Source organism: Scyliorhinus torazame, chromosome 3 (assembly GCF_047496885.1).
Source record: "Scyliorhinus torazame isolate Kashiwa2021f chromosome 3, sScyTor2.1, whole genome shotgun sequence".
NCBI classification, from domain to species: Eukaryota; Metazoa; Chordata; class Chondrichthyes; order Carcharhiniformes; family Scyliorhinidae; genus Scyliorhinus; species Scyliorhinus torazame.
Window position 1 is genome coordinate 289818212 of NC_092709.1, and position 24153 is coordinate 289842364.

The 24153-nt window shown below is 42.8% G+C and overlaps 1 protein-coding gene across 23 annotated transcripts in view; it reads left to right on the plus strand.

Moving 5' to 3' along the window:
- The window catches only part of LOC140409166 (transcription factor 4-like), an 818430-nt gene that overhangs the window by 506810 nt on the left and 287467 nt on the right, over window positions 1-24153 (plus strand). For 22 of the 23 annotated variants that reach the window (XM_072497371.1, XM_072497372.1, XM_072497388.1 and 19 more), the window contains one exon: window positions 11586-11635. The exons of the other annotated variant lie outside the window; for it this stretch is intronic. In XM_072497371.1, coding sequence (XP_072353472.1) covers window positions 11586-11635 — 50 coding nt within the window. The remainder of the gene's footprint in view (window positions 1-11585; window positions 11636-24153) is intronic. 23 annotated transcript variants of the gene reach the window in all.

Consider the following 24153-nt stretch of genomic DNA (forward strand, 5'->3'; position numbering starts at 1 on the left):
GAGTAGGCTCGAAGGGCCGAATGGTCTATTCCTGCTCCTAGTTTCTATTTTTTGCCTTTCATGACATTGTTATGTGAGAGTACCTTTAAGAAATGGGTGTTTATAAATGGGTGTGTATATAAATATCTGTAGTGAGAGTACCTGTAAGAAATGGGTGTTTACTACTGCAGTGATGTCAGAGAGTGCGTGGAGCTGGGCTGTCTGTCAGATTTTTACTTTCGTGTTAGGCTGTTTGCTGCAGGGTGTGTTTTAGTTTCGTTTTCAGAGCTGGATAGCTGCAGTCACAGCCAGAAGGTGTATGAATCTCTCTCTGTAATCTAAAGACTGTAAATCGGTTGTGGTGATTTAAAACTAATAACAGTAGTGACTTTAACCTGATGTGCTTCTGGTAAAAGGTGTTTTAAGTCATATGGATGTTAAAAGGAAAGCTTAAAGGATTACTTAGTGTTGTAGTCTTTGGAGGTTGTATTTGAATTAATGGTTGCTAAGATGTTCACTGTATGTTTTAAAAAGGTTAACTTGAGTTCATAGAATAAACATTGTTTTGCTTTAAAAAATATTTTTCCATTTCTGCTGTACCACACCTGTAGAGTGGGCCCTGTGCTCCCCATACCACAATCTATTAACATTTATGGGTCAGGTGAACTCGATGATACACTTTGGGGTTCTCTAAACCCTGGCCCATAACAAATTAGGGGCTCGAGGGGGATAAAAGTCTATCTATTGGATTGGCTTAGGGAACAGTGAGGGGTGAGCATATTGTGGGTGCTTTTCAGGCGTGGTATTTTAGTTTACGTAGGGAGTGTGTTGTGGGCAATGGCCCTTTCAGAGGCTCAGATGCTTTTGGGGGTGGAGAAGGTCACACGCAGTACCTTACGGACAAAGACTAAAAGCAGACTGTTAGATTTGGCAAAAACATTGCAGTTAACATTACCTGACAAAATGCGAAAAGATGAGGTCATTATGGCGGTGGCTAAGCATTTAAAGTTGCCTGAGATACAGTTCGACTCATTGGAAATTTCAAAAATGCAGTTACGAATTAAACAAATGGACCATGAGAAAGAATTAAAGCAGCTTGAATACGAAAGAGAGAGAGAGGAAAGAGAAAGAGAGAGAGAGGAAAAAGAGAGAGGGGAAAAAGAGAGAGAAGAAAGGAAAACAGAAAGAATAGCCCAAGCAGAACAAAAAGAAAGAGAAAGGTAGATACAGATCAGGGAAAAAGATAAAGAGAGAGAGATTGAACTTCAGAAAATGGACATGACAGTCAGTTAAAATTGGCAGGCATAAAGGGAAACGTACAGTTGGTGGATAGTGAGAAAGAGCGTCATAGTCGAAGGCTTGGTGGGAATCTATTTAAATATGTCCATGCATTGCCAAGGTTTGATGAGAAGGAGGTCTTTTTTATTTCATTTGAGAAGGTAGCTCAACAAATGAAATGGCCACAGGACATGTGGGTATTACTGATTCAAACAAAGCTGGTAGGTAGAGCTAGTTAAGTGTTTGCATCACTACCGGAGGAGGCATCTGGGATGTATGAGGAGGTAAAAAAAACATTTTAGGTGCATATGAACTAGTGCCTGTAGCCTACAGACAAAGGTTTAGAAATTTAAGGAAAGAATTTGGTCAAACATACGTGGAGTATGAAAGGCTCAAACAGAGTAATTTTGATAGGTGGATAAGGACTTTGAAACCTATGAAGCTCTCAGAGAAATTATGCTTTTGGAGGAGTTTAAAAGTTCAATTCCTGATGTAGTGAGAACTCATGTGGAAGAACAGAGGGTTAAAACTGTGAGGTTAGCAGCAGAAATGGCAGATGATTATGAATTAGTTCATAAATCAAAGCTTGGTTTCCGACATCAGTTTCAGCCTGTGAGGGATAGAAACTGGGGACATGAGAAATACTCAAGTGGTAAAGCTAAAGGAGGTCTGATGGGAGATAATAAGGAGGGTGTACCTCAGATTAAAATATTAATCCAGGAGGGTGGAAGAGACATGAAAAGTTTCAAATGTTTTCACTGTAATAAACTTGGCCATGTAAAGTCACAGTGTTGGTGGTTGAAGAAAAGCACTGGGAAGGCTGATGTGGTAAAACAGGATAAGACAGTGGGGTTTGTGAAAGTGGTAAAGGAAAGCCCAAGTAAAGCGAAGGAGGTGCAAAAGATTGTACAGCCTGATCAAGAGGTGATTCATAAGAAGGTGCCAGATCTCATTTTTTTTTTTTTTAATTCTCCTCCTTCTTCACATTTTCTCCCACATTTACATCCATCAACAATAAACAATAATCAGTAAGATATGTCAATCCCCATAATAACAACGATCCCATCTACCCACCAACCCCCAAACCTCAACCCGCATGTTTACATAAACAAATGACAAAAAGGAATCAGGGATTACCCGTAGTCGCCCTTAATCTTACACAGCTCCCCCCCCCACCCCACCCCCACCACAGGTCTCCAGCTCCTCCCGTCCACTGCCTCTTGTAAAACTCCTCCTCCCAACCTCGGTTCCTTCCCCCCAACTTTCCACCCCGGCTAGACCACTCGGACCCTGTTCTGCCAGGCTCCGATGGCCGCAGCCCCTCCCCCCACCTCACTCCCGTTCACTGGCCGGCTTAAACCGGCCAGCGTGGAGGCCCCCACCCGGGTCCCTTCCCCACTTGCCCGGCCCTAGGAAAGCACAAAGATCCCCTTTTAGCACACACCCCGCATATCCACCTACACCCCAAAGAACTCTCATTTCGAGTGAAAGTCCCGGCCCTTTCCTTGTCCAAATATATACCACATTGGCTCCTTTAATCTCTACACCCATGCGCAGTGATACAAAAAAGAAGAAAATACAGTCATGAGGTTACATCGGCACATGGCCATTCCTCAATTTGTCAGTTCTGCCACAGTCCTTCTGCTTTCGCAAACTCCTCCGCTGCTTCCGCCGTTCCAAAATAAAAGTCCCTGAGCTTGTAAGTAACCCTCAGCTTCGCTAGATATACAATGCCGCACCGCACCTTGCTAATGTACAGTGCCCTCTTCACCCGGTTGAAGGCAGCCCGCCTCCTTGCCAGCTCCACCGTAAAGTCCTGGTATACACGTATACCAGCTCCAGCCCACTGCACCACCCGCTTCTGCTTGGCCCAGCTCAGGATGAGATTTCTAAATTCTTGGAAGTGCAGGGTCAGATTAGGACAAGTCAGCATGGATTTAGTAAGGGGAGGTCGTGCCTGACAAACCTGTTAGAGTTCTTTGAAGAGATAACAAATAGGTTAGACCAAGGAGAGCCAATGGATGTTATCTATCTTGACTTCCAAAAGGCCTTTGATAAGGTGCCTCACGGGAGACTGCTGAGTAAAATAAGGGCCTGTGGTATTCGAGGCAAGGTACTAACATGGATTGACGATTGGCTGTCAGGCAGAAGGCAGAGAGTTGGGATAAAAGGTTCTTTTTCGGAATGGCAACCGGTGACGAGTGGTGTCCCGCAGGGTTCAGTGTTGGGGCCACAGCTGTTCTCTTTATATATTAACGATCTAGATGACGGGACTGGGGGCATTCTGGCTAAGTTTGCCGATGATACAAAGATAGGTGGAGGGGCAGGTAGTATGGAGGAGGTGGGGAGGCTGCAGAAAGATTTAGACAGTTTAGGAGAGTGGTCCAAGAAATGGCTGATGAAATTCAACGTGGGCAAGTGCAAGGTCTTGCACTTTGGAAAAAAGAATAGAGGCATGGACTATTTTCTAAACGGTGACAAAATTCATAATGCTGAAGTGCAAAGGGACTTGGGAGTCCTAGTCCAGGATTCTCTAAAGGTAAACTTGCAGGTTGAGTCCGTAATTAAGAAAGCAAATGCAATGTTGTCATTCATCTCAAGAGGCTTGGAATATAAAAGCAGGGACGTACTTCTGAAGCTTTATAAAGCATTAGTTAGGCCCCATTTAGAATACTGTGAGCAATTTTGGGCCCCACACCTCAGGAAGGACATACTGGCACTGGAGCGGGTCCAGCGGAGATTCACACGGATGATCCCAGGAATGGTAGGCCTAACATACGATGAACCTCTGAGGATCCTGGGATTATATTCATTGGAGTTTAGGAGGTTGAGGGGAGATCTAATAGAAACTTACAAGATAATGAATGGCTTAGATAGGGTGGATGTAGGGAAGTTGTTTCCATTAGCAGGAGAGACTAGGACCCGGGGGCACAGCCTTAGAATAAAAGGGAGTCACTTTAGAACAGAGATGAGGAGAAATTTCTTCAGCCAGAGAGTGGTGGGTCTGTGGAATTCATTGCCACAGAGGGCGGTGGAGGCCGGGACGTTGAGTGTCTTTAAGACAGAAGTTGATAAATTCTTGATTTCTCGAGGAATTAAGGGCTATGGAGAGAGAGCGGGTAAATGGAGTTGAAATCAGCCATGATTGAATGGCGGAGTGGACTCGATGGGCCGAATGGCCTTACTTCCGCTCCTATGTCTTACGGTCTTATGGTCTTAAGGACCTTCTCCTTCACACTGTACCTACGGAAGCACAGAGTCACTGCCCTTGGCGGCTCACTCGCCTTTGGTACAGGCCTCCACGACCGATGAGCCCGATCCAGTTCATATTGGGAGTGATCCTCCCCCTCCCCCAATAGTTTTGCCAGCATCGCAGCAAAATACGCAGTCGGCTTCGGTCCTTCAACTCCTTCGGGCATCCCCACAATCCTCAAATTCTGTCGCCTGGATCTGTTTTCCAGGTCTTCCATTTTTCCTCGCAGATCCTTGTTAGTATCCATCACCTTCCGCATCTCTTTCCCCATCGAAGCAAGTTGATCACCGTGCTGCAATAACGTCTCCTCCACTTCCTTCAGCGCCTCCCCTTGCTCTCGCACCTCCACCACTGCGCTCGCCACCTCCGTCCTCACCGGGGAAACCGCCTCCTCCACCAGCACACTCAAAACCTCCCTCATCTCCTTCCTCACCGTCTCCATGCATTTCGCAATCTGCGCCAACTGCTTTTCAAATTCCGCAGCCATCACCTTAGTTATTTCTTCAGCCGTAAGCAGTGCGGCCTTCCCTGGGGCTCCAGCCTCCATTTTTCCTGGTGACCCCGCGGTGACCGCTCCACTCCCCGGCGGACCTCCAGCTGTTTTTTTTTCGGCCGTTTTCTTGCTCACCCTCGACATTTTTCTTTGTTCTTTTTTTCCTCCTGTGTCTTCACTGTGCCTCCTCCGTGCCTTCTCCCTGCTTCTGCCGCCTCCGCGGACCCTGGGACCGGGCTTAAAGCCCCGAAAATGCCGTTGCCGAACGGGAGCCCACCATTGTGCGGCCGCCTCCCGCCCGCCATCACCGGAAGCCCCCGGTGCCAGATCTCTTTAAAGAATTTACTTGTGTGGGTAAAGTTTACTCATGTGTATCAGGAGGAGCAGGTAAAGAAGTCACAATTTTAAGAGATACGGAGCTAGTCAATCTTTAATGGTAAGAGATGAGGAGTTATGTAGTTTGGGAAGAATGTTGCCAGAAAAGGTGGTAATATGTGGAATTCAGGGTGAGAGGAGTAGTGTTTAATTATATAAGGTAAGGTTGGAAAGTCCAGTGAAGAGTGGTGAAGTGGTAGTAGGAGTAATAGAGAAACTATCTTGTCCAGGAATACAGTTTATCTTGGGTAATGATATAGCTGGATCGCAGGTGGGAGTGATGCCTACTGTGGGTGATAAGCCAGTGGAAAATCAGACAACTGAAGTGTTGAAGGACGAATATCCTGGGATTTTTTCCGGATTGTATGGTAACAAGGTGGCAAAGTCAGAGGTTAAGACAAGAGGAGAAATCAAAGAGTGAAAATGAAGTTGAAGTGCAATTATCAAAAACAATTTTTGATCAGATGGTTGAAAAATAACAAGATCAGGTGGAGGATGAGGCGGCTATTTTTAGTTCAGGAAAATTGGCGGAGTTACAACAAAAAGATGTAGAAATAAAACGGATGTATCAGAAAGCATACACGGAAGAGGAATCTGCGTGTATACCAGTGTTATTACCGTAAAAGTGATGGCTTGATGAACAAATGGAAACGTTTACACATCCAGGTGGATGAAAAGTGGGCAGAAGTACATCAAGTAGTATTGCGGGTAGGGTATAGAAAGGAGGTGTTGCGAGTTGAGGTACCAGTGGGAGGTCATTTGGGAATAAGGAAAACTCAAGCTAAAATCCAGAATCATTTTTATTGGCTTGGACAACATAAAGATGTAGTTAAATTTTGTCAATCATGTCACACATGTCAAGAGATAGGGAAACCTCAAGTAGTGATAAAACCAGCGCCCTTAATACCCATTCCAGCATTTGAGGAACATTTTACAAGGGTCCTAATTGATTGCGTAGGTCCACTTCCTAAAACAAAAAGTGGGAATCAATATCTTTTGATTATAATGGATGTGCCTACTAAGTTTCCAGTGGTCATTCCAGTACATAATATTACAGCTAAAAAGATTGTGGAGGAGTTACTTAAATTCTTTACTAAATATGGACTACCCACAGAAATGCAATTGGATCAAGGATCAAATTTTACCTCGAGGTTATTCAAAGAAGATATGAATAGCTGAGGAATAAAACAATTTAAATGAACTGCGTACATCCAGAATCACAGGGAGCGTTAGAAAGATGGCATCAGACATTAAAGACAATGTTGAGGGCTTAGTGTCAAGATTATCCAGACAATTGGGATAAAGGAATTCCATTCGTACTGTTTGCAATTAGGGATGCACCTAATGAGTCAACCAAATGTAGTCCTTTTGAACTAATTTTTGGTCATGAGGTAAGAGGACGACTTAAATTGATTAAGGAAAGATTGGTGAGTGAGAAATCGGAAATTACATTATTGGATTACGTGTCAAATTTTAGGGAACGATTAAATAGAGCAGGTGAATTGGCTAGACAACATTTAAAAGTTGCACAAAATGTGATGAAAAGGGTAGCAGACACCGGAGAATCGGCGCAACCTTGCCCCGACGCACCGACGCCGGCACGCGATTCTCCGAGGTGCGAAGAATCGCCGCCATTTGCACTGGCGCGTTTGGCGCAGCGCCGGTCGCGGGCTGCCGATTCTCCGGCCCGGATGGGCCGAGCGGCCGCGCAGAAAAAGTAGAGTTCCGCCGGCGCCGTCCACATCTGGTCGCTGCCGGCGGGAACTCTGCGCGAAGGGTCGGGGGGGGCGGCCTGTGAGGTGGAGGGGGGCTCCGTCCCCTGGGGTGGCCACCGATGGAGTCTGGCCTGTGATCGCGGCCCACCGATCGGCGGGCCAGCCTCTCCCCACCCCCCGGGCCTATCTTGTTGCGCGTCCGGCCATGTTGCGTCGGGGCCGGCGCATTCCGTAAAGCCACTGCGCATGCGCGGGTTAGCGCGTCGCCACTGCGCATGCGTGGGTTGGCACCGCCCCCAGTGCGTGCCAGGACGTGAGGCTGGAGCGGCGTGAACCACTCCAGCTCTGTGCTGGCCCCCTGTGAATCGCTAGTGCCCGCGTCCATTTCACGCCATCGTGAATCACGACCGGGTTCACGATGGCGCGGACACTCTGTCCCGCGATCGGAGAATCACGCCCCCAAGTTTTAGTATTGTTACCAGTGGTAGGTGAACCTTTAACAGCTAGGTTTTGTGGACCTTATCAGATTGAAAAGGAATTAAGTGAGGTGGATTATATGGTAAAAACGCCGGATAGAAGGAAAACATGGTTTTTGGCACAGGTTAACAAAGTAATTGAGAGTATGCTTGAAAATGGCATAATTGAATTGGGTTGCAGCCAATGGAGCTCACCCATAGTGATGGTACCAAAGCCTGACGGTACCCAACGGTTGTGTGTGGACTATAGAAAAGTTATTGCAGTTACAAGAACGGACTCTTATCCTATCCCACGTTTGGAGGATTGCATTGAGAAAGTGGGACAATCAGCTTTTTTTTCCAAACTGGATTTACTTAAAGGTTACTGGCAGGTACCTTTATCCGAAAGGGTGAAGGAGATTTCAGCTTTTGTGACTCCAGATGGTATATACCAAATAAAAGTTATGCAAGTTAGCATGAAAACGCCCCAGCCACATTTCAGCAGTTGACTAACAAAGTTGTTTCAGGATTACCCAATTGTGCAGTGTACATCGACGATCTGGTAATTTTCAGCCAGACATGGAAAGAACATTTATAACATCTGATGGAGTTATTCGATCGACTTCAGGAGGCGGGTTTGGTGATAAACGTCGCCAAAAGTGAATTTGGAAAAGCCCAAGTCACTTTCCTTGAGGAGTTTCTGATACCCTCAAGACGAAGGGAAATAATGCGATTTCTTGGCATGAGTGGATTTGATCGAACATTTGTGCAAGAAGTTTTGTAGCGTGGTTGCTCCACTGATGGACCTCTGAAGAAACGTGGAAAATTCCATGGACAGCGGACTTTCAACAGGCATTTGACTGCCTGAAAGCTGTGATAACCAATGCTCCTGTGTTGGAGAATTACAAGGGACTCTGTGATCAGATTGAACTTAAGTATCTGACTTTAAAGAGAAATGCTGAGGCGTAGAGAAATGGATGGATCATGCAGAGACCTTCCTGTACAAAGAGACTGTCAATCGAGAAGGATTTCAGTTGGAGGAAGAAGAAAAAAATGGAACATATTATTATAATACCTGTTTGCGTGTGTTTTTTGAATCGAAAATGTATATTTACTGTGTGCACTTCTTAAAGGATAGTGAAAAGGTGAAAAATGAAACCATCTTGAAGTTGCTGGGGTTTTTTTTCTTGGGGGGAGGTGTCATGTGAGAGTAACTTTAAGAAATGGGTGTTTATAAATGGGTGTGTATATAAATATCTGTAGTGAGAGTACCTTTAAGAAATGGGAGTTTACTACTGCAGTGATGTCAGAGAGTGCGTGGAGCTGGGCTGTCTGTCAGATTTTTACTTTCGTGTTAGGCTGTTTGCTGCAGTGTGTGTTTTAGTTTCGTTTTCAGAGCTGGATAGCTGCAGTCATAGCCAGAAGGTGTATGAATCTCTCTCTGTAATCTAAAGGCTGTAAATCGATCCTGGTGATTTAAAACTAATAACAGTAGTGACTTTAACCTGATGTGCTTCTGGTAAAAGGTGTTTTAAGTCATATGGATGTTAAAAGGAAAGCTTAAAGGATTATTTAGTGTTGTAGTCTTTGGGGGTTGTATTTGAATTAATGGTTGCTGAGATGTTCACTGTATGTTTTACGAAGGTTAACTTGAGTTCATAGAATAAACATTGTTTTGCTTTAAAAAATACTTTTCCATTTCTGCTGTACCACACCTGTAGAGTGGGCCGTGTGCTCCCCATACCACAATCCAGTAAAAGTTGTGGGTCAGGTGAACTCCATGATACACTTTGGGGTTCTCTAAACCCTGGCCCATAACAACATCACCCAGAATAATCAATGGATTTTTAAAAAAATAATTTATTTTCTATTCTTCAAAGGTACTATAAACTAGTGAATTTAAAGCAATAAATGTTTTTCACAAAATACATAGTGAAATGCTATTTTGATGTTTTTATCCAATGGCATATCCTTGCTAAAGGTGGTGTGATCGAGATGAAAAGATATTAATGATAGCTCCAGAAGAGTTCAAGCCGCCTGGATCACTTGATTATCATCATGGTATCATAAGATCCCCTCTGTGAAACAGCCAATTTCAGTGCAATATACAAAATTAGCGGTAGCTGCAAATATGTCACAAAAAGCACTATCTTGAATAGGCAGTATGTTCCTGGTAGATTACCTTTGGGAATTGTGGAATATTTTTAATTTTCCCTGACGAGATGAAATGGGAGAGGTACAATGCACAACAGGAGAGAATGTACGAAGCATGTGAAAGATACAGGCTTGCTGGCTGAATGATTTAATTCCGCATTTTCTTATGTTCTTAATGCCTTGAGATGATGTCACATGCCATTAGAGCAAAAGGTTAAGCAGTTTAATACTGGAATCCAAACCTTGAGATAACTTTACTCCTCAGACAGTAGTCACATTATCCTTATTCTCAGTAATTTATGTACTTTGGAATTGCTCAGTATAATCTAAATTGCAAGTTGCAGAATAACATAAGAATGATGTTTATATCACTTTGATTATGCATTATATACATGATAATTTATTGTGACCAAATTCAAACTTGTTACTTTGAATGTAAGTGGAGAATATGAGATGGTCATTAAATCAACAAGCCCACCCCTTTCCTCATACAACTCAGTGGCAAACATTAAGTCAAAAAATGGTGTTTCTACAACAAGAAAAGACTGATTGAAGTTGGACCAGAATATAATGCCATAAAACCCCTGTTGACATAGACTTATGAAAAGCATCATCAGCTGATAATGACCGGTAAAATTGACATTGACATGAATTGCAGCAGTGCCTGTGAGGAGTGGCCACCTGTAAAGTGTAGCCACGTGTTCACAGTTCCATCTGTGATTTACAGTTTTAATGAACCTGCCCTCTGAGATCGTTTCACATTATAAAGGGAACATAAAAAGTAATGATAGAGGGGTTGAGTGTTTTCAGATGTGATTTTAATTGACAGCCATGTGGAGGGGACCACCTGTGAATAAAGACCACTTTTTGTGTGAACCATGGGTGGTCGCTTTGACAGGTTTAGCTGTATGTCCCATTATTCATTGGCAAAACTCAGATGTAAGTTGTCAAAAATTATCAGGTGCTCCTACGGAGTCGCTGCTGATATTAATGCACAAGACAGTGAATATATGCTACTTAGCTAGCTAGCACTATTTAACATGACAGGTCTTTTCTTATTAGTGAAATATGTCTTTAGTTTGAGGTTTTCCCCTTCCTCAAAATTCTACTCTTATCTACCGTGGACCATTATTTTTGGGTTACTTCACTGAAGCACATCATTTACAAATCTAAAGCAGGAAGATAACACGTGAGTGGGAAAGTTGCATTACCATTATGCCTATTTGCAAGTAGGGCTTTCATATCACTTCCATGCTGACAAACTTAGATGACTCTCTGAAACATACTTGTGATCAAAGGAAACTAAGGGGTGTAACTCACATTGATTGCTCCATTTGCGGCTCAGTTGCTAAAAGCACTGCCTGGCATGATAATGAGCTATACAGGCCCTAAAGGGTTTAATCCACAAATTTAGCTATTAGCTGATCTCAGTGAAGCAATAGTTGAGACTTTACAGTTGACTTCAATGTCTCGGCCTAGAAAAGGGAACAAGCAGCCCGATTTCCCATTTCTGACTGTTGTCTTTCCGAGATAAGATGCAGTCATAGACACCCACTGATACTGTGGTTAGATTGAGCTGTGAAAGCCCCATGGTATGATAACTCACTGAGACTCATCAGCCACATCTTCATGAAAAATAGCCGCTTGGTTAGCCGCTGTAGAAGCTTGGCTTGACGTGAGAGTGAAAAATATTGGGTAAATTTAGTGTTCATGATTTTATTCAAGATCCATTCATCGGTATATTCCAATCCTGCACCCTGAACTGTGTAAGCAATATCATTCTCTAGGTGTAATGGGAAAGAAAATGGGTTAGTGCAATTGATTTGACAAGCAGCCCTGGTTAAAAGAGGTTTGTACTAACATGCTCACTTACTGATTTACAGAGATTCCACCGAAAAAGGTTAGGAAGGTTCCTCCAGGCTTGCCATCTTCAGTAAGTTGCATTGTTCAATTATAATGTTCCATGTGTCGGAGGTATTGATAAGAGCACTTTAAAGTTTCTTGCACGATATAAATGATTAGAAGGGAAACCTTTGAAGTTCTTATCGGGAAAAGAAGTGAAGACACATTTTGATTCTGTTTCTGGCAATCTTTTGTAAAATTTGTTTATCCTTTCATGTAGGACCATGTAACCTTTTGAAGAACAAGTTATATGTCATTATTTGTCATTTTAAAACAAAGAATTTATCATGAAAATAGGGGAGCAACTCAGTATTATCATCGTTGTAATTTCATCTCTTCTGTCTTCAAAATGTGACTAGATTAACATACTCCTTGGCTGGGAAAAAAACTATTAATGTCTATATTAGAGAGAAGATAATATACATTAATAATAAGCATGAGTAGAGCCTATGACCTGGTTCCTAATAAATCAAATTATTTGATAAAAGTATTTTCTTCTGCATTTTGTTCTCCTTTTTTTCCCTCCCTCTTAAAGCATGTGTTTTCAACCTATTATTTATGAGAAGGCAGATAATGTAGCCCTTCTTCTGCTTGAAAACAATTCTAAAACTAGCAGTCACCCTCCAGTATGTCGCTTTAATGGCCATTCATGTGTGAACCTTGATGGCGAGTTTTGGAATTTCACAGCCAAGGCTGATTCCTCACCTTGACCTCGGCAAACATGCATTTTCCAGCAGGTATCGCTGCATGAACATCAGCAGAAGGGAGCCTGGCAGATTTTTCCCTCTCTCTCTGAAATCCAATGGTGGTTGAGGCCAAAGCGTAACAGGTCTACTGACATCCTTGTTTGACCTCAGCAAATTTAGCAAAAATTAGAATTGAATGTCAGAGATGTTGGTTTGTACGGCTCATTTACACTGTCACCTTTATGAACTGAGCCATCAGAAGATTATTCAAAGAACATTGTGTTCATCACTAGGGAGGGAGAAGAGCCAGTTATTTTTGTACTAACATGGAACAATATGGTGATCTTTTTTCATCACAGTGGAATGATTTACATCACGTTGTGTCTGGCAAATACTTAATTTTTGAGTTAAGCCAATATTTGTAATTCACTTGTGTCCAAGGAAAATTTAAAACTTAAGTAATAGGAATACCATCTATCATAGTATTTTTTTTCTGAATGATGGTTAAATAAGAAATAGTTTTATTTTTAAGCATGTTATGTTAACAATGAGGACATCTCTACTTTGGCACTGTGCTTCGAGGAAAATGCTCATATGGCATTTATTACATCTGCAAAGATACTGAAGTGATGTAGAGGTCTTTCAAAAAGTTACATTTTATAGAATTTATAAAATATCACAAATTTTATAAAGAACAATGAATGGGTCTACAGCAATTTAAATAAATAGTGGGAAACTACGGTTGACCTTGGTACAGATGCTCTCCTGGTGCAGGAAAGAGTCCAAAAAATGAATTACAGCCATTGCTAATAGTTTTACAAGTCGTTCCACCCGATATCTTTACACACTCATGAAGCATTAACTGACAGTACGTGACTTTTTGCTGTTTGGCAAATGGTAGTTTGGTCCCCGTTTTAAACTGTGACCCATTTAAAAGCTACCGTGACCACAAGATCACTTCTTTTTGTTCTTTATTTTCCACACTCCATGAAGTCAGGCCATCTAACTTGCAAGGGTGAACTTGCAAGGGAGTATTTGGTCGTTTTTTATCGTGCGCGTGCCTATCCTTGTGGCATGTAGTAACGCACTCTCCCTTTGGCGAATCTTTGGCACTGATTGCGTTTGCACAGAGGAGGGGAAATATTTCTCTTATTTCAGGATCCATATTTGGTCTCTTGAGCTTGAGAGTTTTCTTAGTTGTGCAAATTTGGAGCACAAACTCAATATGCTGAAAGACTTTGATCTAAGCTAAGATCTGAGTTGAGCATGTGATGTAAGTGATGGCATTGGACCATAATTTGATGTGGCACGGCATCTAACAACATCTGTTGTTAGTTAGACTGGTCCTTGCACGTTTCTATTTCAAATTGGTTTGTGTGTGAAAAGTTGCTGAAAGTGCAAGCTGATGTCATCCCAGTGAGGGCAGACCAGTGTGCCATACAAACAACTGAGAATCTATAACTAATTGGATTAAAGGATTGTGAAGTTAACAGTGCAAGGACTAAGAAGGTAGTGTAAATTAGAGTGGGTGAATTTAATGTCAAATCAGATGCACCAAGAGAAGCAAAGAGAGGAAAAGAAAGACTGGATAACAGAGAGAGAGAAAAAAAAGACAACATTTTGAAGGAATAAGACTTCACCTTTGTAATAGTTCATTTTCAGTCATAGCGAGTTTGACTGGCAATAATTAATACTTACCAAGTTATTCAAATGTTATTTAGACAGAAATGGACAAGGCTTAAGGTGATTTAATCTTGTACCTGTTATGGAAATATGGTAACTTCATGCCACACAATGCATTGCAATGGTGAGGCGAATGGCAAATGGCATCTCCTTGAAGTTAACAATAGAGCAGTGCAACCCAGTTAGAAACTTTCAGATATTTGGGTTTAACCACACGCTGCCCCTCTCATGATGTTGCTGCACCATTTGCAAATAAATAACAGCTCGTACCATTAATCTTACTGTTATTTTTTTTAAAGTAAATTATGGCCCTGTGCTGGTGCATTTCCATCAATCACAGCGAATCCGAATTTGCCGAAGATGAAGATCAGTACTGGGTTAAACAAATGTGCAAATCCGAACACAACAGAGAAGAGAAACTAATCCTTAATTCAATTTAAGCTGCCTACTTGGCTAACTTGATCAATTTCAGGAATGGGAGCAGATCAGGTGGTTTGGCAACAATACCTGTGGTGGAGAGGAATATTGACTCTCAGGCAGTGCTGTGAAGAATACATATTTGTTTCTGAAAAGCAGTTGAAATATAAAAACTGGAAGAAAAGTATTTGATCAAATCTAGGGACAATATCAATGTCATGCCTACAAAAATGCCCAGTGAATTTAGTACAAAGGTAGTTATCACATTAAAAGAGAGTCAAATTTTGCTCGAATGGAAGTGTAGCAAGGGGGTTGAACATGGCATGCCTGGTATCCTATTAAAGTTCAGCGGTCAGCTATTCGGTGTGTTTTATTTCATCATCCTTTGTTGAATAAAACTGTGGGCAGAATTTATCGCGCAACCAGTCGCATGTTTTTCAGCAGCCTGCCAGCGGGTTTTCTGGTCCTTCTGTTGTCAATGGGATTTCCCGTTGACTGCACCCCTCGTCGCCGGGAAACCCTTGCACTATCGGTGGGAGCGGAATATCCCGCTGGCATGAACAGCTGGTAAATCCCACCTTATATCCAAGAGAAACTTCTCTGCCACAAATGCCCCAAATTTTGCAGTCAGTGGTGAAGGAATGGTGCTCGGCATTCCCAATGCAGACAACTGCCAACAGGCTTTTTGTACTTTACCGTCATCAGGCACCAGACCCATGTGAACAGGACAAGCAACAACATGTCTCTTAAAGCAATCAGATTGAAGAACTCTCACTGAGAGGCGCATTATCTAATCCAGAAAGTATAAATCAGCTTATTCAATTCAATGTAAAGTCATGTACAGAAAGCAAAATAAAGAGTAAGGAAAGATGAGATTAAGAGAGAGAGAAATAAAAGGGACACAAAGAAAAAGTTAAAATATGATTTCACATAATCTATTGGTAAGCTACTGGTGGGGAAAAATGTATAGGGGAGCAAGGTAAATCAGACAGCAGCTTCCAGATTTCCGTATTTCATTATGCATGCGTTTACTTCAGATGTTTTTGGCCAGTTTACTCAATAATAACGATGAAAGCTGATAGTCACATGGTTATTCTCAGTGTAAAATCGAGAATGAAAAACCCGGAGTGAGGAAGCTGTCCTATGAGGAAAGACTGGGCAGGTTGGGTCAGTATCCATTGGACTTTAGAAGAACGAGAGGCGATCTTATTCAAACGTGTATGATCCTGAGAGGACTTGTCAGGGTGGATGCTAAGAGGGCATTTCCCCTTGTGCGAGAGACGAGAACTAGGGGACAAATTTAAAAGTAAGGAGTCTCCCATTTAAGACTGAGATGGGAAGAAATTTTTTTTTCTCAGAGTGTTGTGAGTCTGTGGAACAGTGCCCCTGTCAGCAGCAGTGGCAGTGTCATGGGATATTTTTAAGGCTTAATTAGATATATTCTTGATTGACGACATTGCCAAAGGGATAGGAAGGAATGTGAAATTCAGGACACAAATCAGTCATGAATGGTGGAGCAGGTTCAAGGCGCTGAATGGCCGACTCCTGCTCCTGGCAGCACAGTGGTTAATACTGTTGCTTCACAGTGCCCAGGTTCGAATCCCAGCTTGAGTCACTGTCTGTGTGGAGTCTGCACATTCTCCCGGTGTCTGCGTGGGTTTCCTCCGGGTGCTCTGGTTTCCTCCCACAAGTCCCGAAAGACATGCTTGATAGGTGAATTGAACATTCTGAATTCTCCCTCTGTGTCGCCTGAGTGTGACGAATAGGGGCTTTTTACAGTAACGTCATTGCAGTGTTAATGTAAGCCTACTTGTGACAATAAAGATTATTATTATATTATAATTTGTATGTTTGTAAAATATGGCCCAATGTCATTGAAAGCCATTTTATTCTTCACAACCAGGTTGAGTTCCTGGTTACTAATCCCTTGGGTAATCTATAATGTTGTTACCAGTTCTAAATTGGATTGCTGAGGTTGTACAAAATAGGACCTCAAAATATATATGTATGTGTAAATCACATAGTGTTGATCCTAAAAACATCTTTCTTATTTCTTATTAATATTCAGTAGGTGTCCGTGACATATTTGAAATCATGTAGGCTGATTAAACAATGTTTATTTCTTGTTAAAAATATAATTGCAATTACAAGGAACAATAGGTACTTATTTTGGGAGAATACTCAATTATTTTTCCTTTTTCAATGTTTTAAACAACAAAGCAAAATTGAATTTATTAAATAATATCGTTAATGAACAAAAATGTTCCAAAGTGTTTCATAAAGGAGTAAAAATATGTGCCAAGTTGAGGTGTAGAATTAAAAGAAAAGTAAAAAGGAGTGACCAAAAAGGTTTTATTAGTTGAAAAATTGGGAAGGTAGCAAATTACAGGGATGAAGGTGAAGTAGCTGCAAGCTTTCCATTGGATGTCTAGAAACCACATCAATAGCAATGAAAGGACAAGTTGTAAAAGAAACATAGTAAACGATAGAAACATAAATCTGAAACAGATCATCACAGTTCTGTAAATCGTCAATTAAGCAAAGATATTTGCTATAAAAGAACCTCCTTGTCAAGGTTCTGATGCTCTGATATTTTCTTCTCCTCACTTCATGCTCAAACTCACAGTGAACTGAGAGCTGAACCCTGTGATTAAAAGTCTAAGGACATGGTTGATGAGTGATTAAGTACTTAGTTATTAAATGTCCACTTTGACATTGAATGATTTTGAAAGTTCAGCGATGGACCATTTTGAGTTTGGTGAGGCTCACTCTTTAAGCGGTGTGTATGAGGTGCAGTCGTCATTTTATTACAAACCTTCGAGATAACATCAGAGAGCTAGGTGGGGAAAGGATGCTGCTGTATTTTTATTATTTTGTAATGGGCCCCTGATTCATCTATATATCATAAAAGTGATACAATCTTCTTTAAAAAAGTTATGTTTTAAAGTAGCCTATCATTACCTGATGCCATCTGCACCATTAGTCTAGAAGATCCCGCAAGCAATTGTAAACATTAAAAATAATGCTTATTGTCCAGTGAAGGAAAGATCCCAATTAAGTTCTAAAATTCCATATGCTTCATATTTGTTTTGCCAAAAGGTCATAGGTTTATCCATATTTTCCAGAATATTTGTAAAATCCTAAGTAATAACCAAATTAAAATATCTACATGGCTTTTGTTATTTTAGCGAATGGTTAGTCAAGGTACAGCCTTGGTAAAAAGCCAGCACTTAAGTTTTTAAGCAAAGTGGACCTTGTTTGTGAACCTGGCGATGTCTCAATTGGAAGTGTCCCAGAATATGTTTGTTCAAACAAGGGTCAGGCTGTTTCAGGTCTAGAATGACTAATGGAGGAACATTCCCAGATATCTAAAACAGAACTCGTAGACGTCAGGTTGCATCACTGATTGCTTGCAAAAGCCTGCATCAGAGGTTTAAGACCTTGTGTTAAGATGTATTGAGAATTATTAGGGTTTATCAGTATTAGTAAGTTTTATTGGCAGGGTTGCGCCTATCTCGGATGCACAACCTGTGTTATGATCCCAGCTGATGTTACTATTGGACAAATCAGATCCCAGAGTGAAACCTGGCTTCTATCATTTTTTTTAGAAACCATAGAGGTAAGTTACTGAACAAATTCATAGAAGTCTGCTGATGAACTTTTAACACAAGGAAGAAAACAAAAAAAAATTTACACCAGACAAAAAGTTTGGAAATATTTCAATTCAAACACAAGAAAATGATTCAAAAATTCACTATTCCTTCACCCCTGCTTTATAGACACATACACATTTGGAAAGATTATACAATTTGCCATGTCTGTCTTATACTCTAATATTCAGTGTAAATATGGGGCACATGCGAACCAACTGACCAGCCTCACCACACTGCAAAGTAAATGGCAGATGTGACCAAAGCCGATTTCATGGATTTCTCAATAACTCACCCAGATGCTTGTCACATAGTAAGCTAACCGGCTTCACTGAAACTCATGTCTTCTTCATGAGGGTTTTCAAACTCCACATTTGAAGAACTTGACTTGGAATTCTCTCCAATCTCCACATTTGAAGAACTTGCCTTGGATATTCTCTCCAAAGGTCGCTCCCACTCTGACAGCTTCAACAAGAATCCACCTCTAAATTTCAATCTCACCTTCTGAGATTCCTTTCCTCGTGTATACTCAAGCTTCATCTTTAAAGCACAATTTCAGATCTTTGGACATGCCAAGCAGAACACTGCTCCAAAATCTACCATTGCTCTTAAGGCCGCAGCATGGGGGTCACAGACCTTCATCTTCAGTGCTTTTCTCGTACCCACTTTGCTTTAAGTCTGCTGCCCACAGCTCTCTGTTTCTTTAATTCAGAGCCTATTACTCTGCTTCTTTTTCTCAACATTACTTACCAGGATCTGTTTCTAATATTTGTCCTTCTCCCTTACCTCGGACCTTCCTTGGGACCTGCTGCCCCATTCCCTGGTTTGGAATCTTCTTTCTTTTGGACCTTCTCCCTGTCCCGCTCCCCATGTCCTAATTCCTGGAACACTTTTTCTGCCATGGCCCACCTGTTGAGGTCACTTGATCGGCAGTGCATACGTTCACTTTTCTCCTTTTTATTCTGCGCATATGCTCAGGCCAGTTCCCAGCTGAAGAGGGTAAAAATGGAAGATATGCGGTCCTTTTGGCTAGTGCATGCATGAAATCAACAAACTACACATGTGCAGCCACCACTTGCCGTCATATGCACAGGGGGCACCATGGGAAAATACTCGAACTGCACGTGTGCGGGGCCACGTCCCGGTGAAAGTATGCGCAGAAGTCCCAAGGCTCACAGGGAATTGGAGTACCTGGACTCCAACTTGAATTTTAACTTTTTTTTCTTTTAATTTTTCCAATTAAGGGGCATGTTAGCGTGGCCTATCCGCCTACCCTGCACGTCTTTGGGTTGTGGGGGTGAGATCCATGCAGAGATGGGGAGAATGTGCCAACACCTCACGGACAGTGACCCGGGTGGGATTGAATCCGGGTCCTCGGCGCTGTGAGGCAGCAGTGCTAACTACTGCGCCACCATGCCACCTCGGATTTAAACTAAAGATAAGTTTTATTTTCCCCGTACTTTCCATCACACCTGTGCTGTGTGGGAACTCCAGGTTTCTTCCTGTGCCCTGGGTAACCATTTGTTGTCAGTTACAGAAGATTGAACTCTGGCTTTTGTAACTTGAGCAGCAAATGGCATCACTGCTACGCATCTGTGAGGTTGGGAGCTTTGTGGATAGCACGTTTTTAAATAATCATTTTTACGGGTTGTGGGCTCTGCTGGCTCGGCCAGCATTTGTTGTCGATCCTTAATTTCCCTTGAGAAGGTAGTGGTGAGCTGCCTTCTTGAACCGCTGCTGTCTTGTGTGGTGTAGGTACCCCCACTGTGCTATTAGGTGCTATTATAGATGTGGTCACCCTGCACGAGAGAGGAAATGGGTGACCATCAGGCAATGAAAAATAATAGGCAGGTAGTACATGAGTCCCCTGAGTGTGCTACACTCTCCAACCATTATTCAGTTCGATGAGAGTGATGGTTCACCTGGGGAGTGCAGCCAGAGCCAAGTCCGTGGCACCACAGGTGTCTTAACTGCACAATGGGGTACAAGGAAGACTGGAAGAGCAATAGTGATAGGTGATTGAATAGTTAGCGAAACAATTGGGTGCCTCTGTGGCCACATGTAAATCCAAGATGGTGTGTTGCCTTCCTGGTGCCAGGGTCAAGAATGAATGGCAGCAGAACACTCTGCAAGCTGGTTGGGGGGGGTGCATGGATGTTTGGAGTGCGATTTAATGGGGTGCCATTTTGGGCGCATTGCGCGGCGTGTTTCATGCCGCTTGCAGCACCGAAACCGACCCCGCTATCAAACGGGACTTTTCTTTTGGCCTCGGCGAGGAACACCCTGCTCATCAGTGCAAGAAGAGATCGGGCAGCCGTTTTTAAATGCTGCCCCGATCTCTCGACCCCCCCACCCCTCGGATACCCCATCACGGCCTCAGGACTCGCCCCATTGCCCCAACTTACCTGTTAGGGGATCCTTGAGTTCCCCCCTCCCTCATCTCACATCATAAGGGCAGTGCACCCGATCCCTGACATGGATAACCTGCAGGCACGTTGGCACTGCTAGGCTAGCACCCTGGCAGTGCCCCTGCCAGCCTGCCAGTGCCAGGGTGGCAGTGACAAGGTGTCAGGCTGGCTATGCCAAATGCCCAGGTGGCAGCAGAAGTGCCAGGGCACCACCCTGCCCAGAGTCTAACCATCCGGGGGTCTCAGATGGCCTGTGAGACCACCCCAGGTGGTGTTATGCCTTGTCCATGTTTGTGTGGACCAGTACTTAACAGCGACATGGTGAATTCTCCTGTGCGTAGGTGTTCATTCCCAGGCCTTGGGATCGTCAGACACCGACATGTTTAAGTGAGCCTAACTGCTCACGTAAATATGTAAATATAGATCTAGCCCAGTGAAAGCATGATCCAGATTACGTCGTTTTGGGAGATTTAACGGCCTCGTCACGTCAACGAGTCAGGCCCGATGAGGCCTTCGATCGCGACCCTTGAGGTTTTCCACTTCGGTCGGAAAAACAGAATGGTATTATTTAAATGGTTATAGATTGTACAAAGGGATCTGGTGTTGTACACCACTCATTGAAAACAAACATGCAAGTACAACAAGCAGTTAGGAAGGCAAATGGTAGTTTGGCCTTCATTGCAAGAGGACTTTGGTACAGGAGCATAGATGACTTACTGAGCTGCACAGGGACTTGATGAGACCCTGGCATTGTGTGCAGTTTTGGTTTCCTTACCTAAGAAAGGATTTACTTGCAATAGAGGGAGAGCAGCAATGGTTCATCAGACTATTTCCTGGGATGACAGGGTTGTCGTATGAGGAGCGATTGGGTTGACTCGGCTGTGGGGTACGCTATTTAGGACTCAGATGAGGAAAAACTTCTTCACTCAGAGCATGGTGAACTTGTGGAATTCTCCACCACAGAAGGCAGTGCAGGCCAATTCACTGAATATATTTAATAAGGAAGTAGATAGATTTCTGGACACTAAAGGCATCAAGCTGCATGGGGAGATTGCAGGAGTATGGCGTTGAGAAACAGGACCAGGCATGATCATATTAAATGGCGGAGCAGGTGCAATGGGCCAAATAGCCTATTTCTTGTTCCTAATTTTTATGTTTCTATCAGCGTTAATGTGTATGTATGTGAATGCATGGAGCGTAGATAATAAGATTGAGGGGTTACTGCCGCAGAACCTCATGTGGAAATATGATATTGTGGATATCTCAGAGGTCTTTAAGTGAGATGTTTGTGAGAAGGTTTCACTGGCTCAAAGAAAGAGGTGATTAGGCGTTAAATATTCCTGAATAAAAGGCGTTAAGGAAAGATGGGAAAGGAAGAAAAGGGGAAGAGCGGCAGTATTGATTAAGCAGAGCATTGCAGTAACTCATCAAGGTTCCTTGGGCAGCACCTTCCAAACCCACGACCACTACCGTCTAGAAGGACAAGATTAGCAAGTGCCTGGGAATGCCACCACCTGGAGGTTCCCCTCCAAGTCACTCACCATTTTGACTTGGAAATAAATTGCTGTTCCTCCATATTCGCTGGGTCAAAATCTTGGAACTCCCTTCCTAACAACACAGTGGATGTACCTACACCTCGGACTGCAGCGGTTCAAGAAGGCAACTCACCACCATATTCTGAAGGGCAACTAGGGATGGGCAATAAATGCTGGCCTAACCAGCGATGCCCACATCCTGTAAATGTATTTTTATAAAAGAAAAAATTGTAGTGCTGAAGAAGGAGGATGTCCCAGAGAGATCAAGGCCAGAATTGGTCTGGCTAGAGATAAGGAACAAAAAAGGTGCAATTGCATTTCTCACTGGTCTATAGGCCATCAATTGGTGGGAAGGATGTAGAGGAACAATTGGGAATTACAGAGAGGTCCAGAAAGTTTGGAGTAGTTACAAAGGGGTACTTTAAAATATAGTCTGGTAGTAGGAGTGTAAAGGACAGAGAGGGACAAAAATTCCTAGTGTGTGTTCAGAAAAATGTTCTACAGCAGTATGTTGCTAGTCACATCGGGAAAGGAGACACTGCTGGACCTGATTTTTGGGAATGAAATAAACACTTGGGGGACAGTGATCATTGTATCATGTGTTTTAGGCTGGCAGTGGAAAGCAACAAAGAACAGGCCAGAGCAAAGATAATTAACTGAGGGAAAGACAACTCCAATGGGTTGAGAACATATCTGGGCTGAATAAACTGGAGTCAAAGGTTGGCAGGAGAAATAGTTACTGGGCTATCTTCAGGCGCAGTCAGGGTGTATTCCGCGAAAGGGAAAGGTAGCTCAAACAAATGCAGAGCTCCCTGAATGACCAAAGAGATAGAAATTAGAATAAGGAAGAAAAAGTCTGCTTATGACAGATGTTCAGTAGAATATGCAACTGAGAACCACGTTGAATATAGAAGGTTCAGGGGGACGTGAAAAAGCAAATAAGATAAGCAAAGAGGAAGTATGAAAAGAAACTGGCTGGTATAAAAGGAATCTCAAAATCTTCTTCAGTCATATGTACAGTAAAAGGGTAGTAAAAGGAGGGGTGTAGATCAAAAAGGGGGCCACGCGTGGAGGCAGAGAGCATTACTCAGTTATTAAATTAATACTTTGCATCTGTCTTTAACAAGGAAGAAGATGCTTTTCCCAGGCCATTGTGAAAGAGAAGAGAGTTCAGAAACTAGAAGTGTTTAAAATTGATAAAGGGGTAACGGAAAGGCTATCTGAACTCAAAGTTGGTATGGCACCAGGACTGGATGAGATGTATGGATGGATACTGAGGAAAGTGAGCATGGAAATTGCAGAGACGCTGACAATTTCTCAGTCTTCCATACGCTCAGGGGTGGTGCCAGCGGCCCGGAGAATAGCATTAATTAAATAAGGGTGTAAAGATTTGACCAGCAGGTCAGCCAGGTTAACTTAAGTAGTGGGGAAACTTCCATAGAAGGAAGTGCAGAAGGAGGCCATTCGGCCCATTTAGTCTGGACTGATCCTCAGAAAGAGTACTCTACCAAGGCCCATTCACCCCACCCTTTCCCCATAACCCCGTACATTGATCATGACCAGTCCACCTAACCTGCGCATTTTTGGACTGTGGGAGGAAACTGGAGCACCCGGAGGAAACCCACGCAGACACGAGGAGAACTTGTAAACCCCACACGGACAGTCACCCAAGGCTGGAACCGAACCCGGGTCCCTGCCACTGTGAGGCAGCAGTGCTAACCACTGAGCCAGCTTGCCGCTTCCAGAAATACTAATTAGAGACTAAATTAATGGTCACATTCACAAATATGGGTTAATTAAGGAAAACCAGCATGGATTTCTTAAGGGAAAATTGCATTTGGATAATTTGAGGTTTTTTAAAGCGATAACAGAGAAATTGATGAGGGCAATGTTGTGTTGTACATGGACTTCCAAAAGATATTTGATACAATGCTGCACAACAGACCTGTGAGCAAAGTTATAGCTCATGAAATGATAGGAACAGAAGCAATATGGATACAAAATTGGCTGAGTGACAGTAAACAGCAAGTAGTGGTTAATGGATGTTTCACAGATTGAAGAAAGGTTTTCACTGGCGTTCCCCAGGGATCAGTGTTGGGACCCTTGCTGGACCTAAACCTTGGTGTACCGGGCACAGTTTCAAAATTTGTGGATGCTATGAAACGTGGAA